The sequence below is a fragment of the Hippocampus zosterae genome, chromosome 1 (genome assembly GCF_025434085.1).
Source record: "Hippocampus zosterae strain Florida chromosome 1, ASM2543408v3, whole genome shotgun sequence".
Taxonomy (NCBI): domain Eukaryota; kingdom Metazoa; phylum Chordata; class Actinopteri; order Syngnathiformes; family Syngnathidae; genus Hippocampus; species Hippocampus zosterae.
This window is the reverse complement of record NC_067451.1, coordinates 29,017,263-29,029,322: the sequence shown is the minus strand read 5'-3', so window position 1 is coordinate 29,029,322 and position 12,060 is coordinate 29,017,263. Positions and strand designations below refer to the sequence as shown.

The following is a 12,060-nucleotide window of genomic DNA, read 5'->3' as shown; positions in this document are numbered from 1 at the left end:
ATGGCCACCCCTGAAACAACACTTCCAAAATCGACCGAGATCCAACACGAGATGCATCAAAAATGTGGCCTAAGAAAGAGAGCGATGTTCAGTTTTCTAAGACAAAAATTAAATAATTCAGTATTAAGCAGTGTTGATGAATTCATTCCACCCTTACAGTTTGAATACACATAATTTCCAACATCAATATTTTACATTGATTTTGCATTTAGTTCGTAGGGGTTAAAGTCTGGTCCTCGAAGGGAGCTTTCCTGAATGCTTTCCCTCCCTCGCTGCTGCAACACACCCGACTCAAATGATGAAGAAGCTCCGCAGGAGCCTGGTAACGATCTTGATCATTTGAATCAAGTATGTTGCAGCAGGGAGAGATGGAAAACTGGCAGGAAAGCGGAGCCGAGCTCCGAGAACCGGAGTTTGAGTGACTTGGCTCTTTGGATTGCCAAGGTGTTGGAATGCAGGCAGAGCCTGCTGCCATCTGCTGGTATAAATGTTACATGACAGCTGAAAAGGCACGAACAGGCTTTTCACCTGGAAGGTGGTTGGAAATGGCGTCCGTTTGGATTTGCCCATTCAGTCCATGTGCCTTAACTATTATTGTTACTGATACCTGCCTATTTTGCATTCTGTCTGAGATGAGGATAGCTTTGGACGGTGCGTTTGATCCCCTCCTTGAGGTCAACCAGCGGCTTATAGCCCATGTCCCGTTTGGCTCGCTCACAGCTGTAGTAGTGGTGGGTTCCGGCCAGGGCCACTCTCATCGGCGTAAAGGTAGGTTTGAAGGTCATCAGGGGGCGCAGCACCAGAGAGAGAAGCCAAAGCAGAAGGGCCAGGCCGTACACGAACATGTAGGGCAGATGATAGCGCGGAGCGGCGTAACCCAGACCGACCAACATCTCTGACATGAAGTCCCAAAACCGAACCGGTTCATCGTTGGTGATATGATATGGCTGGTGAAAACAAAACATAAGATTCTGATTTATTGCAGTAGGCTGCTGCAAACATGGTATACAGCAGTGTGTCCCTAACTTTACTGAGTCAAGACACAAACAGTATTTTACATGAGAGAGATCTCATAACAGACGACCAAACAAAAATGACCCAAAAAGCATGCCTATTGAATTAATAATGATATGGTCTATATCTCCTCGCAAATTTCCTTCTGACTGTATTCCATGGGGCTTGTTTAAGCAAACTCCCCCAAAAAGCCATCATACATCAATAAATATGCCCAAAGACGCACATTATAAATGAACCCATAGTTGTACCTTTAAGGGGCATAAAAAGCCGGATTACAAAGGCTTTAAAACTGAATGAATCTGGGGCAGAAACTAGACTGAACTTGAAATACCTCCTGTTTTCACTCTTCTTTTAAATTTGGGGTAAAACAAGTGGCTGACAGTGGAATTAAACACATACTGCAGGAAGTTTTTTTTTTTTTTTTAAATAAAAGAGTGGGAATTCCTTGAGTTTCTAGAAAGGCGCCCACAAATAAAATGTATTATTATTATTTTTATTATAATTCGAACCAATAACCCCAAATGAAGGGAATTTTACTGTATTCTGTAGTCCATCTAGTGAAATAGCACTTAATTCTTCAGCAGCTCACTACACATCGCTGACTTATAAGAACAAAGGCACATTTGGAGGGAATAATTTTTGGATCCAATATGTGAAATTGGATAATGTCCCAACTGCAACTCATATCAAATAAACATCTCCCAGCACATTGTATTTGGGAATAACTAGTATGCATGTTTTCAGATTTTTTTTTTCCCTCTACTGACCTTTCCACATATTGGAGAGTCCGGCCTCAAGTACTCAGCAGCCAGGATGTGGCCGTGAACAACGTTCTCCACAAAGGTGAAATCCACCAGGTTGGTGCCATCCCTGGAAAACACATGAAATAAAACACCACAACTGGGACAATGCTTTTAGTTTCATTTTATTTTTAGAAAGCCAAAACACAATGACACCGTGATCTTTAGTTGGGGGAGCAGTGGAAATCTCTCCTCCTTGACACGTTGGATTAGCTCAAAGGCAAAAACTCCACCTAATCAATATGTAAATCATCAAGTATTATGAACTACTATTATGAGCGAGAGGTCAACCTGAAAATGCCTTAAGGGTGTGTACCATTGTAACAGGTACAGAAATGCAGCCCAAAAATGGGCTTCCCCTGTCACTGTAGTATTACACTCCACAGTCTCCACTTTGCTGCAGCGAAAACCCGGGAAATAAAAACAGTAGGCCCTTGTTCTCCACCACTGATGAGGTCTCATTCGCACTGATGCTTTCAGTGTGACATGGATTTCACAATTGCTTGCGGTATTACTTTGAATGCCCGAGTGCCACATGCACACAGTGCAGTGTAGGAAATGCTGCCTCTACGAGTAAAAAAAGAAATGCTTTTTTCTTCAAGGCCACTGGCTTTTGTTCCATCATATTTTAGCCTTTGCTCCCACCAACATAAGTCACTCAAGCGAAATGGCAGGGCTATGCCACTGGTCATCATGGTAACATAAGCCAATTGGCTTATCAGTGTATAGGGCAGGGGTGAAAAATATAATTTCAGGAAGAAATAGCAAGTGTGACGTGATATAATTCTTGATCCTTGGGGTAATGTGACGAAAGAATGTCACAGGTGTGTTATTAAGACACGGGGGAATGGTGTTAAAATGTGAAAAAAAGCATTTCTACTTTCAATCACATATTATATTAAATAACGAACAGTAGCGCAGCTATGCCGTGTATGTACTAAGAGATGCATGTTTTTGAGAACATTCGATAAACCGTGTTATCTGTGCAGCCTTCAAACAGGTGGGTGCAGTTCCACAAGCATCGCGGATGGCTATACTGATAACGCAGCTGTCAAACACGCCAGCGACAGAGCAAGAAATAATTTGTCTTTGTTGTCACAAAATTCTACAGTTAGGGTTTCCACAGCAGCATTTCACAGGTATACAAATAAATTAATTCAGAATAATATCGCGTAATGGGCTCCAGCACGCCCGCGACCTTCGTGAGAATAAGCGAATTAGAAAACAAATGGATGGATAATATCATGTATGGATGAGGCTTTGGATAACTCGGTATCCTTTGACTCAGACTCACCCAATGATGAACTTCATCTTGCCCCTGCGAGCTGTATCCACCAGGATCGGGACCAGCTGCGGGTCCCGAGGTCCGAAGATGCCATGGGGACGGATGGCAACGGTGAGGAAACCCTTCTTCTTGTCACAAGCCTCCAGGACCAACTTGGACACAAACATGCAAATACGCAATGTGAGAAAATATGCATTGGTGTGAGTGAAGGCAATTGCTCAAGGATGACACTATTTTTAACTAGAGTGTTCAAGGTTTGTTTTTTTTAATTGATGTTGGATGAAAAGGAGCATCGATACAAGTGATCAAAAGGTCCCAAGTTTGATTTGAAATGGGCACAAAACACTGAAATGCTCCAGAGCAAGGTACTCTACTGCTTCCATTATTCTGCAAATCATGTTCGCTACTATTATGACTCAAATACACTGGTTGGAAGCATTTCGTGTTTTCATCGCAATTTTGAATGGGCACAAAGTACATCATAATTCTGTGATTGTTGCGCAACTGAATGTGCTGGAGTCTATCAATAATGTGCCATTCCATACCAAATCACCCAGTGGGTTTAACCAAGCCGAATTTGATTATCATGAAACTTGCTGTACTTGTCGAAAGCGATGGGACAAGATTAAATTTCAAATTGTCGGCTCAATCGGAGCAGGCGTTAAGGAGCTACGGCCCACCGAATTTTAATATGTTCGTCAAAAAGGGGTGGTGCCACCTTCCTTTGACTCCTCATATCTCCGAAACAACAAAACAGGTATTGTTGGGAAAGGGAATTCAACAATCAATCAAAATCTGGAATCATTTAGAAGGCTGGTGGATATTTTAATAACTTTGTCTTTTTCACCTATAATTTGTGACTCACGTGACCCGAACACAAGTTTCAGTGATGTTTTTTTTTTTGTGTTTGTTTAGCAGTAATATAACATGAAGGATCCATCCCCTCAGATATTCAATGAAAGGTGAACATTCGTTCATGATTTTATGAGAGATTTAGAGATTGAGTGTTGTGTCATCACTATCCACAAGTACAGCATGTTTCGTTCCAGTTAAAATGTTCAGGATTTTGGCACGTGATCTGGTATGGAATAAGCTTGATGCGGTAGGAAAGTCAAAATTCAGTAAATAATTGCATTGCGACAGAATCCCATCACCAGATTCAGAACCAAAACACAGAACACAAAGAAAACACAATTCACCCCATATGCGTGTCTTCATTCATCGCTGCATTTTAATTCAATTATTTATACAATTTTAATTGCAAATATTTCATTTGGCGTTTTGTCCATTTTGTTTCATACTAAATATGTGTTGGTGGAAGAATTTCATTTGTTCATTCCAATTTTTTTCCTGCCTGACAACCCAGTGGAGAAAGTCGCACAAAGCAGGAAAATCACATGGGCCATGTCAAATGTTCATTTAGTATTTGCCACTGTGCACGACAAAATGGATTCGGTAATGCCTATGTTAGGAAAACCCTGGTATTAAATGCTCACTTGTTTTCCCCATCAATGAAATGTTGGAGAGATGCTAGTCTGCTTCCAAAGCATTGTGGATGTGCCCTGTACCAAGCTCGCGAATAGCTCAAGAGAGCAACGCCATTGAGCTTTTGACATCCCACCCATGGCAGCATGTCTGCTGTCAATGCCCATGACATCACATCATCATGAAAAAATGTTGAAAAGGGGCAAGCTAAATTCAACAGGTCACTCTACCTTCTCTTGCTTGATCTTGGTCTCGGTGTAGTAGTCAATAGGCTTCTTGGCGTAGGGTAAATCTTCTCTCCCATTCTTAATGTCAGAGCCCTCAAACACCACACTGGCACTACTCGTCAACACCAATTTCTGACGACAACATCAACAAAAAAGCAGAAACCCTTGTACTTCACCGCCCATCTAGTCTGAGACCTACAAAACCGATGACCTCTTATCCCACTTGTCTCACCTGTACTCCAACTTCAGTGCAGGCCTGAATGACAGTGTTCGTGCCCTGAATGTTGACCCTCTCAAACAGCTCCCTGTTGTCACTACCGGGTGATGGAGAGGCACAGTGGAACACCAGAGACACATCCTTCAGTGTTGGCAGCAGAGCCTGGAGGAAAATGACACAAAGGATATTTGGGGGATATGTGACTTCTTGACACACTGCAATCTTAAATATGAATGAGATCCATTAAAAAAGCGACAGAAAGATAGTAGTGATAAGCTTTGAATGACTGAGATTCAACAATGTTTATTTTGTGGGCTGATAGTTGAAGCTGGTGCAGAACGGCACTGCATTTTACCAAGAGCTGTTTTGAATATTGCACGGGCCCCTGCCATGTAGCTGAATTAAAATAATCAAAATATTCGAAACCACTGCGAGCATGATGCAATGTAGTTCTACACAGCTACAAACTACAATGACAATAAAAACCCATTCCTCCAAACATTTTCCAAGGGTTCCGACAGCTTGTGGCGTCTTAAATTCAACACAAAATCTTTCAATTCCATTTGAAAACGAAACTAAAATGAACTTCACAGTGTTCCCAAATCCTAATGTCTTATAGTATGTTGTCCAAAGTTGCTGCAGTACATACATGACATGCACCTGCATTAAGGAGACCCAACTAACACCACATCACTCTTTTGCTAATACCACGCTCATGGTTGTGTGCATGATGCTGCCAGAAGAGAAATTTGGTTCATTACTTTTTAAAGAAAGTTTATTTTTGCTTCTTTTTTTTAGCTTTTCGATTATTTACAATCCTAAAAATCATACTTCTGTTTTAACATTTTTTGCAAAGATTGATGTATGACATATTAACCCTCTCATGCACCAATAACGATAATCTGGAACCTGATAACACAATAAACTGTCCACTGTAGTAACCGCTGTCACTGAAAGGGTTCACGCCAGTTAAGCCCTTGTTTTTAGTTTCATGGATTCAATGTCTTTTAAGACTTTTTAAGGATCTACAAAAACCCTGACTTGCTACAGCGCATATGCCCGTGAGGGTCACAGGTGAGCTGTTGTCTCTCCCAGGTGACTTTGGATAAGAAATGGGGTACACCATGGCATACCTGTCAACTCATACGGTTTAGCCATAGTTCATACGGATTTTGTGGTGAATCTTACGTATATGGCCGTATGGCACAAATCATATGGATTCTAAAAATTTCCGCCCCCCCCCCCCCCCCCCCAACAGGTAGTTCCGTTTGCCTTTACCCAGAATGGTGCTAGTCTACTTGAATGCTTTCATTTCCAAAGTAAATATGAATGGATGCTGTAACTTCGAGCCGTTGGGTCAGCATTTGGAGTTGGTGAAAAAAGTAATGCAGGAATACAACTCTGAACACAGTAATGCCACTAAGTAGAATGATGATTAGACATTAACCAGACATTGTATTATGGAGATCTACAATAAATATAATGGAAAATTTCGTGTTTTTTCTGCCGTTATTTTGACATATAAAATGCTTTGGTATGTTATAAGGATTTTTTTCTCTTTATAAGGATTTTTTTGGTAGTTTATACAGGTTGGCGCTCCGAAAAGTTGACAGGTATGCCATGGACTGGTTGCCGGTCAATCGCAGCGACCTTTTTTTTTAATTCAAGTTGGCTCCAAGAGTATAGAATATCCTAATATACTGTTCATGCTCTACACATTTTTCACTGTGCTGCCCCATACAATAATCATTAGTTAAATGAAAAACAGGGTTAATCAGCTTTGTTTTTGTAAATGTGGTCATGTTAGTGTACTTAAAGATGTGGCTGGAGGTGGTGAGTGTGTATTTGAACATTGTGATCTTGTGCATTGCCATTTGTGCCAAATTATGTCAGACATTAGGCTTCGTATCTTTACGAGTAGCTTTTTTATGGGAAACCAAAAGAGTCGATTGATCTTGATTTAGCATGGATGAGGTTTGAAGTGTTCTCCCTGAGCAGTCCAATGCAGTCTGCAACACAGGATGGAGCCCTCACCTGCAAATCGCAGAGGTCTCCCTGATAGAAGGTGACGCCGGGCATCTCGAAGTTCTGGCGGATGTCAAACACCGACACTGTGTAGCCACGCTCCACGAGCTTCTCCACTAGGTGCCTTCCCAGGAAACCCGAGCCCCCGATTACGGCACAGCGTTTACTACTCTGAAAGACAGAGGACGAGGTCTGGTCATCGCTGAACATCAATGGTGTAAAAACTTTGATTAGAGAAACAAACAATGGTTTGAAACAAACAACTCACCGGTCGAACACGCGTGGCCATAGTCAGCACAGAAAAAGTAAAAGTGTAGTTGTGTGGTATTGAATTTTAAAACACACACAACAGACGACCACAAATGAGTGCGTGACGCTTTGTATAAGTTAACATTTGGACAAGTTCCATGTGTGCAAGTACCTGACTGACTAAATCAGCAGAGTGCGTTCTTACCATTCATTGGGCAGCAAGGGAATGGCAGAGTGTACTAGCCAATCACATAGAGCTAACGTAAAAGAACGCCACAATTTGGACCAATCTGATACGTCTTCCGTCTCTCCAGTTGAACCAGCCGCCACAAATGGAATGCCATTCATTTGGAAAATGCTTGTTTATTTGAATGTCAGAACCACATTTTCGTAATTAGTTGCAACTCTGACGTTCTTTTAAAACAATAAACATAAAGACAGGGTTTATTGCTATGTTATTGAATTATACTGCCTTAGATTGACCAGCGTGCATCCCGGCACAGCAACAAGTGACGGAATATTTGCAATTAAAAAATCCATCTAATCATGACGGTTATTTGGTAACTGAAAATTGTGAGTGCAAATGGTTGTTCGACTATGTGTGCCCTGCGATTGGCTGGCAAACAGTTCAGTCTGTACCCGCCTACTGCCCGAAGACAGCTCCCAGACGCCCTCGATCCTCGTGAGTATAAGCGTTTCGGAAAATGGATGGATGACTTCTATGTGAAATCAATGAGATTGTCACGTTTTATTGTTTGTACAGGTGTTCCGGCATACGTTTTTCCCGTCCAATCGAGTAACTTCTTTCCCTCTTGTGACCTCAAACGGCCAATCATATTTTCCCCCGACTGGTGCGTTTGATTGATATAATAAAGGCGCCCGATCTACTGTCCAATGCTATTTGGGGATTCGTGCGCCTTTCTCTGGGATAACGGGTTAGAAATCAAACGTCTCCACCGACAAACAGCCGCTACACAGATGACTGGGAATGTTAACATCGCGGCCCGTTTATTTACATATTCGTTCCGACCCAAATGTTGTAAATTCAAGTTTTTGGGGTGTCATTGATGTTTGTATCCAAGAGAGACTAAAACAAATCTATCCCTTCATCTGCACACGGATACTGCGAAGCCTGTAAAACAACAATTGGATAATAGCGGATTTGCTCAGCCTGGCAAATACATAATTGATGGTGAGTAAAAATTAATCACGATAATGATGCATAATATGACAGTATAGATGTTTTCATCTTGTTTGCGTGATCACCAGGCGTGTGCCAAGAGGCCATCATTGCAGGGGCCGGTGCCTCCCCCTCGCAAGAAGACGAGCCCCAAACCTGAGCTGACTGAGGAACAAAAACAGGAGATCAGGGAGGCCTTTGAGCTTTTTGACGCCGATGGCGCTGGATACATCGATGTTAAGGAACTCAAGGTAAAGAGAACCGCTGTCAGGACCTGGGGGAAGAAACATGCTTAAAAATAAAAGTTGAATTATACGCCATTTAAACACCAAAGAGAACTCTATTTTCAGTTTTAAATCATTTTTAAACACGTTGAATATAATTCTATTTACTGATCGCATTTCTTCAAGTAGTGGCCACCTCAATAATTTGAAGTTTCCAATTGTAGTTGACGTATTGTAACATAACAGCAACTGTTTCGTATTATTCTCCCAAAAAAAGGCAATCGTGCATATTGGGGCCCCAGCCGCCCATATCTGCAGTTGCGGAAATAAAGTCACCCAGACTTCTGATAAGATAAGGATATCTCATCTTATCTTATCAGACAATACTTGTGTCATCAATCTGATGGCGTTTATTAATTAAACTTGCATATTTTGCTCGGTTCACTCTGCAAGGTTGCCATGAGAGCTCTGGGTTTTGAACCCAAGAAAGAAGAGATCAAGAAGATGATTGGTGAAGTGGACAAGGATGGCACAGGGAAGATCTCCTTGAGTGATTTCCTCGGTGTGATGACACAGAAGATGGTGAATACATAAACCTACTGAGTTGGTTGGTTGCACAATTCTTAAAAATTCCCCTTTGAAATTTACATGAAACAAAAGTGGATCCACTAAATTTTTGCAAAATTGCAAGTTAAATTTACAACAGGGAACTTACTGGTAAATAGTACATCCAGTAGTAGTTGAACTACATTTTAGTAGTTATGGTTAGCATGGAGCAGTACAGTGGGCTAGTGATTAGCAAATTGGCCCCACGGTGCAGAGGTTCGATTCTGGCTCCAGCCTTCTGTGTGGACTTTGCATGTTCTCCCCGTGCCTGCGTGGGGTTCCTTTGGGTACTCCAGTTTCCTCCCACATTCCAAAAACATGTATGGCAGGCTGATTAAACACTCCAAATTGTCCTTAGGTGTGATTGTGAGCATGAATGGTTGTTCGTCCATGATTGGCTGGCAACCAGTTCAGGGTGTACCCCGCCTGCTGCCCAAAGACAGCTGGATCGGCTCCAGCATGCCACGTGACCCTTGTGAGGATAGCCAGATTAGAAAATGGATGTATGAATGGCTAATGTAAATTCAAAGCATAGACGGCATCAACACCGCACATTCCACTATGCATTATATGGACTGATCATTTCTCAAATATTGAGGCCACACTACTATGTTCTAAATTATCTTTTTCAATTACGGTTGAGTACTACCAGTAGTAAAAATAAATCGGTAATTCAAAGAAACCCAAATGAACGATTATTCCTATTGATGTTCAGACCTACCGAAGGACATTTACAAATTTCCATGGATGTTTCAGCTGAGCTTATTTAACTGCACAGCAGTCTATAGAGATACATTTCAATGTCTAATTTGTATGTACATTGGTCAGCAGGAGGTTCAAAAGCTTCACTTAACTCGATAGTTATTTAATGTGAGCCTTCCACATTGACGTGACAGGCTTTTGTAACACCTGCTCTTCCCATTACCTGAGGCCGAGAAGGATTCTAAAGAGGAGATACTGAAAGCATTCCGTCTGTTTGATGATGACGAGACTGGGAGGATCTCCTTCAAGAATCTCAAGAGAGTCGCGAAGGAGCTCGGAGAAAACCTCACCGATGAAGAGCTGCAGGTAAGCCAAGAGTAGCAAGATTTTCCAGTAAATGAAGATGGAGAAAGTTAAGATGGGAAATGTTGGAAGCAATGAGCACAGTTTTTTGTCATAAGACATCCACTCAAAGTAACAAAGAGTGCCATTGCAAGAGTTATTTGTAACTCTTCTTTAACAAAAACAATCTGGAGTTAAATATTAGCTAAAACGTTCAGAAATTAACAGCTAGCTCGCCATGAAAAAAAATTGCAAGGCCCATTGAAAATGTCAAATGAAAAAAATTTCCCCCCCATCCACACAACATACAACTTTAAAAAAATATTTCGTCGAGCTTCTGAATTTAAGAAATAAAGTGTAGTTTCTTACCTTGTGAAAGCATTGTTGATAACTATTGTGAGAAGTCATTATGATCAATATCTTCAGTTAGATTAATATTATTTCAGGAGTGTGTATCAAACTGGTCGCCTTTTACATTAATCACTAACCAAGAAGTATCTTTGTTTCAAGAAATTTGGTAAACAATTCTCAAAATGCTGAATCTTAGTACTGCGCTCACTTTCAGATTCATGATTTCACACAATTTTTGTTGGGTTAAGAAAGGGAGCGCGGCGGCATGTGGCATACCACCAAGAAACTATGTTGAAGCGAGTGGAGGAGCTTCATATAGACAAAAAGTAGTACCGTACTTTGCTGCATGTACAACCGATTGTGACCATTTTTTTGGGCTGAGTCAACTATTCATAGATCTCCGTTGGCAACAAAATATGCCCCAAATAGGCATTTATTGGGTTGATGCTTGCAGGATGCTACCATTTGATTATCTTAGCGCTAGTCTGATACTTATTCTCATTCTCCGATATGAAGGAAATGATTGAGGAGGCGGACAGAGATGGCGATGGAGAAGTGAACCAGCAAGAGTTCCTAAGGATTATGAAAAAAACCTGCCTGTACTGATGGTAATGTATGGTTTTACAAAGAAAGCTGCCTATAGAGTTGATCCCCTCTTAAATGTCCCATTTCATAGCATTACATTAGGTCAAGAGGTGAATTGTGTTAGATCTTATCAAGAAGTCTATTAATGACTAAGATGCTCTTGTTCAGAATGCTGCATACTTTTGTGAAGATTATACCGTACAGTCATCATTGGGGAGGGAAGGAAAAAAAATTCAGTGCCTGCTTTAATACAGTTCACACAGCTCATTCCGACAGGTTATGTGATATTTACATTGTCTATTCTTGAACGATTGTCCATCAGTCCGAACAGTTTATTCTTTAACCTAAAATGGTATTACTATCTTGAGTTTCCACTTGATTTTATAAACTCAAAGTGACATGTTCAAATTCCATGAATATGCTTTCTTGACCACCATTATAGTTCTAAATGATGTATGCCCTGCTGTTTCTAGTTTTGCTGTGGTCTGTATTTTTCAATGTTCCTATATTGTAGAGTGCATTAAAAAAGATCCAAGAATACTACTGTTTATGCTACAGACAAAATAAATATCTAACCATTGATGTTGTTTTATCTTTATATTATGAAGCTGTTATAAATAAGGGATAGCACGGTATGCGAGTGGTGAGCACATCAGAGGTTCGAATCTTGGCTCCAGCCTTCCCAGATCATTTGCACATTCACCCCATGCTTGCGTAGATTATACTTTCAGCCGTGTTCCAAAAACATGCATGCTGGGTTAATTA

The 12,060-nt window shown here is 41.1% G+C and overlaps 3 protein-coding genes across 3 annotated transcripts in view; 2 read left to right on the top strand and 1 right to left on the bottom strand.

The window, feature by feature from the left end:
• The window catches only part of LOC127607514 (sideroflexin-1), a 204,409-nt gene that overhangs the window by 158,050 nt on the left and 34,299 nt on the right, over window positions 1–12,060 (top strand). The gene's annotated exons all lie outside the window — the stretch shown is intronic.
• nsdhl (NAD(P) dependent steroid dehydrogenase-like) lies at window positions 188–7,871 on the bottom strand. The gene is made up of 7 exons (XM_052075756.1): window positions 7,325–7,871; window positions 7,066–7,227; window positions 5,047–5,193; window positions 4,818–4,946; window positions 3,112–3,254; window positions 1,785–1,887; window positions 188–947 (listed from the first exon to the last, which is right to left on the bottom strand). Exons 1-7 carry the CDS (start codon window positions 7,343–7,345, stop codon window positions 612–614), a joined length of 1,041 nt encoding a protein of 346 aa, XP_051931716.1. The 5' UTR covers window positions 7,346–7,871; the 3' UTR covers window positions 188–611.
• On the top strand, window positions 8,174–11,835 carry cetn2 (centrin, EF-hand protein, 2). Its single transcript, XM_052076610.1, has 5 exons — window positions 8,174–8,497; window positions 8,575–8,736; window positions 9,163–9,291; window positions 10,246–10,383; window positions 11,227–11,835. The coding sequence occupies exons 1-5, from the start codon at window positions 8,495–8,497 to the stop codon at window positions 11,314–11,316; spliced, it is 522 nt and encodes a 173-aa protein (XP_051932570.1). The 5' UTR covers window positions 8,174–8,494; the 3' UTR covers window positions 11,317–11,835.